The sequence below is a fragment of the Topomyia yanbarensis genome, chromosome 1 (assembly GCF_030247195.1).
Source record: "Topomyia yanbarensis strain Yona2022 chromosome 1, ASM3024719v1, whole genome shotgun sequence".
In the NCBI taxonomy this organism is placed as follows: domain Eukaryota; kingdom Metazoa; phylum Arthropoda; class Insecta; order Diptera; family Culicidae; genus Topomyia; species Topomyia yanbarensis.
In genome coordinates, this window is record NC_080670.1 from 48,863,825 (window position 1) to 48,867,294 (window position 3,470).

At 39.5% G+C, this 3,470-nt stretch overlaps 1 protein-coding gene across 1 annotated transcript; it reads right to left on the reverse strand.

Annotated features, from left to right (window-relative positions):
- Window positions 1–1,314: 1,314 nt before the first annotated feature.
- LOC131677558 (putative odorant receptor 71a) lies at window positions 1,315–3,106 on the reverse strand. Its single transcript, XM_058957436.1, has 6 exons — window positions 2,499–3,106; window positions 2,191–2,442; window positions 2,034–2,133; window positions 1,737–1,838; window positions 1,522–1,677; window positions 1,315–1,444 (listed from the first exon to the last, which is right to left on the reverse strand). The coding sequence occupies exons 1-6, from the start codon at window positions 3,056–3,058 to the stop codon at window positions 1,391–1,393; spliced, it is 1,224 nt and encodes a 407-aa protein (XP_058813419.1). The 5' UTR covers window positions 3,059–3,106; the 3' UTR covers window positions 1,315–1,390.
- Window positions 3,107–3,470: the final 364 nt, after the last annotated feature.

Sequence of the window (3,470 nt, forward strand, 5' to 3'; positions counted from 1 at the left end):
CGAAAAGTGTCAATTTCGTCCGGTTCCGCTTTGAGTTGAGCGCAGCAGCCCAGGCCGGTACGCCATATCTCAGTATTGAGGGTGAGACATCCGCCAGGAGACGTCTCGTGCTGCCTCTTGCCCCTCCGTGATTCGGCAATGTGTGCGTATGTATGTGTGTGTATGTATGTATGTTTGTATGTATGTATGTATGTATGTATGTATGTATGTATGTATGTATGTATGTATGTATGTATGTATGTATGTATGTATGTATGTATGTATGTATGTGACCAAAAATAAGCACGTCGGTTACTCGGAGATGGCTGAACCGATTTCATCAAACTTAGTCTCAAATGAATGGTACAACGTTCCCATAGGCTTCTATTGAATTTCATTAAGTTCCGAGTTCCGATTCCGGAGTTACGGGTTTAAGAGTGCGGACACACAGCATATTCACATTTTCGATTTTCTCCTATAGAAAGGTTATGCAATCACTCTGAACATCGTCAACCTAATCCCGGCCAATTTTTTTTGACTTGCATAGGTTTTCTGTATTTTAACAGGGTCGTAGTTAGAGGGATACGGTGAGGAGCACCCCCCCACATCACTCACCACCCTTCCCTAAACCACGCGAATAAAATTTTCTAATTCCTCTAGAATAAACTTTCCTAGTGGGTCTGGAAAAGCAGTGAAAATTTGGTTTGAAATGATTTTGAGTTGAGAGACTAATTTAAAATTTCTTAACAAGTTGAAAACTTTTGGCGGGGTCCAAACTCACGAAACCCTCCTCCTGGATCCGCCGCTGGTTTCAAGTGTTTCAGCGTCGACACATAGTAACTCAAGTTCGTAGCTGTCGATTCATTGTACGTATGTGTAAATCTCACTGAATATCTAATAGACAGTTCCACCATTATATTAAACATAACCAGCCATGAAGTGGGGAGACTTGACCAAAAAAAACGATAACAGACAAACTTTTGTAACTTTTTAAAAATTAAAATGAAAATTCTGCAAAAAATCATGAAGACGCACAATAACTTTGCACATTATATCTCCATGACTTTTGAGGGATTGAAGGCTTTTTTAGAGATTTATGCAGTTTTAGCTGAAAACCTGGTCAAGTCACCCCATGTTCCCCTAAGGCTTCCTATCACCTAGATTAATCTGTTATCTGGAACTGCAGTTTTTAATGAACAATTTTTTTTAGTAAACTTACTACATTTGAACTACAAATTAACTTGATTTATGTTTAAACCGTAATGGCACAAATCATGTTTACTTCAATTTTGTGGAAATTGTCTCACTACTTTAATTTATTACTACAGTTATATTCAGGTGTTTTATCAATGTTGTATTGTAAAAGGATTTTCTCAAAACATGCTGTTTCAGTTTAGCGTCGCCAAACTAATTAGCCGTAGAAACGTTGAATGATAGTAAAGTACGAAAAGGCAGACTGCATGGCCTGTAACAGGACAAATTAAAAACATATCAATAAAACGCAACTCTTCCCTTCCAATTCTCGTTAACTGTTTCCATTACCCCTGCAAATGTGGCTCGAGTAATGTTGAAGAATTTTCCGGCACTGATCGCAACCACTCTTTGGGATCTCATCTGCATGAACAGTAGAAGCCGTTGTTCATTTACCGATCGGGTATACCACTGCGTATTGTAGATAGCTTCCGAAACGGACAAACTCTACGGAAAGAAAAGAAAACGAAATTATCGTGAGAAAGAACAATTTGTGCGTATTTTACGGATTCCATGAGCTCTGTTCCTAGCATCGAAAAAGAAAAAATCAGAAATGTGGTATAGTTCAGCACAAAAGACTCCATCGCGATTAGGAGATAATCATCAACCTGTGAAAGAGCGAGAAAATCAAGAAAATATGTATACCATAGATAACAAATTTGCATGTTCGGAAAACACATGACAACTAGTTGTATAACAGTGTCGGCCATTATGTGTCGTAAATGGTGATTTGTATATTAAAATAACTCCAACACCCAAAGTGGACGGCAATATCACTAGTCCTTGGATGAAACCCACCATACCGTGTAAATTATAAACATTATGTTACACATTCCAAAAATGCAAAAACAGTACAGCATCGCCAACACCGGATGAAGGGCTCGTTCAACGACGCGAGCAGCTCTTGAAGAATAAACAATTGTTTAGTCACCAGTTACAAAACTTGATAATTTATCAAACCTGTAGCAAACTTCATGATGATGCACTATAGTAGCCAGTTTTTCTTTGAAATCTTCAGCGTCCTTGCAGTCATCGAGTTGAGCAATTTCCATTTTAACTAGTTTAAATAGACACGATATGTGGTGCAAAGTATTCCAGAAAAAGGTATCATGGATCGTTAAACATAATAGCATAACGTATTGGAGGATGAGACACAAAATCAATACTGCCAGCCATATCCAAACATTTGAGCGATGATCGAATAGTAGAAAACTGATACCAAAAGATCTCTATTACTGATTGGACGGAAACGTTGCTTAAATACTTACTCCTGTTCCAGTACCGTCGGTGGTAGTTCATCTGCATTGAAACTCGCCAGCGCCGGAATAAGCCCGTACAAAAGCGATTGAGACATTATTGAAATGAGATAATATTTGACCAGAACTTGAGCCGATCGCTGTAGGTGTTTCAATAGTGTCTGAATAGCGGAGTCCCTGTTCTCGCTGATATCTGTAAGCACTTCTTGCATTTCGTTGTAGCAACTCTGTAGCTCTTCTCGGTGGAACGCCTGTTTAATAAAGCGTAGAGTATACACCGTCATTGCAATGCATTCCAGAACAGCTCGCAGTATATGAATATTGTGTTCCTGTCGAATTATGAAGATTAAGCCGGGCAGAATGTACAGGCAAATCATGGAGGCTACGTAGAACACAGCTTGCCAGCACGGCTTTGGTAGATTCGTCTCGTTCCAAAGCCCCATCAATTTGCACAGTTTTATGTTTAAGGTCATCATAGGGAACGGTTTCTTTCTTTCGAACAACATCCTAGATGATTTTGATGCTTCGACGGAACGTGTGCTCGGTTGATATAGGGTTTTGAACGATATCATCGTTGCAACAGGTGCCCGATGCAACACGTAGTTCCCGCCATTAATGTTTCAATAACATTCCGGTGTACATTTGTTTGACGAATAATAATCACATAATTTGACAGGAAAATCGTGAAGTGGGACATCTGTTTCTAAGTAAACTGAAATTCAACAGCGTACCAAGGTCGCCGTAGCAGCTGTTTGTTCGAGTTTTGTATACTAAAGTGTTCTGGCGTGAGATTGTTGCTCCGCTTGTATATACACCAATTTATGATCTTTTATTGTATTTACGAAACAACTTTAGAATCCCGAGGCTGACAAATTCCACTCAAGTTATCAAAATGTACAAAAACCAACAACTCAGGGGACGGGTTTTGGGCAACCACCTGACCCGCTAAAACAACTACTCTTGCACGGAATCTGATTCCTCCCC

Coding starts and splice junctions, on each gene's coding strand:
- LOC131677558 (XM_058957436.1), bottom strand. CDS start 3,058: ATGATATCGTTCAAAACCCTATATCAACCGAGCACACGTTCCGTCGAA. Junction 2,134..2,190: donor CATCATGAAGTTTGCTACAG/GTTTGATAAATT, acceptor TTATTCTTCAAG/AGCTGCTCGCGTCGTTGAAC. Junction 1,678..1,736: donor GAACAGAGCTCATGGAATCC/GTAAAATACGCA, acceptor TTCTTTCCGTAG/AGTTTGTCCGTTTCGGAAGC.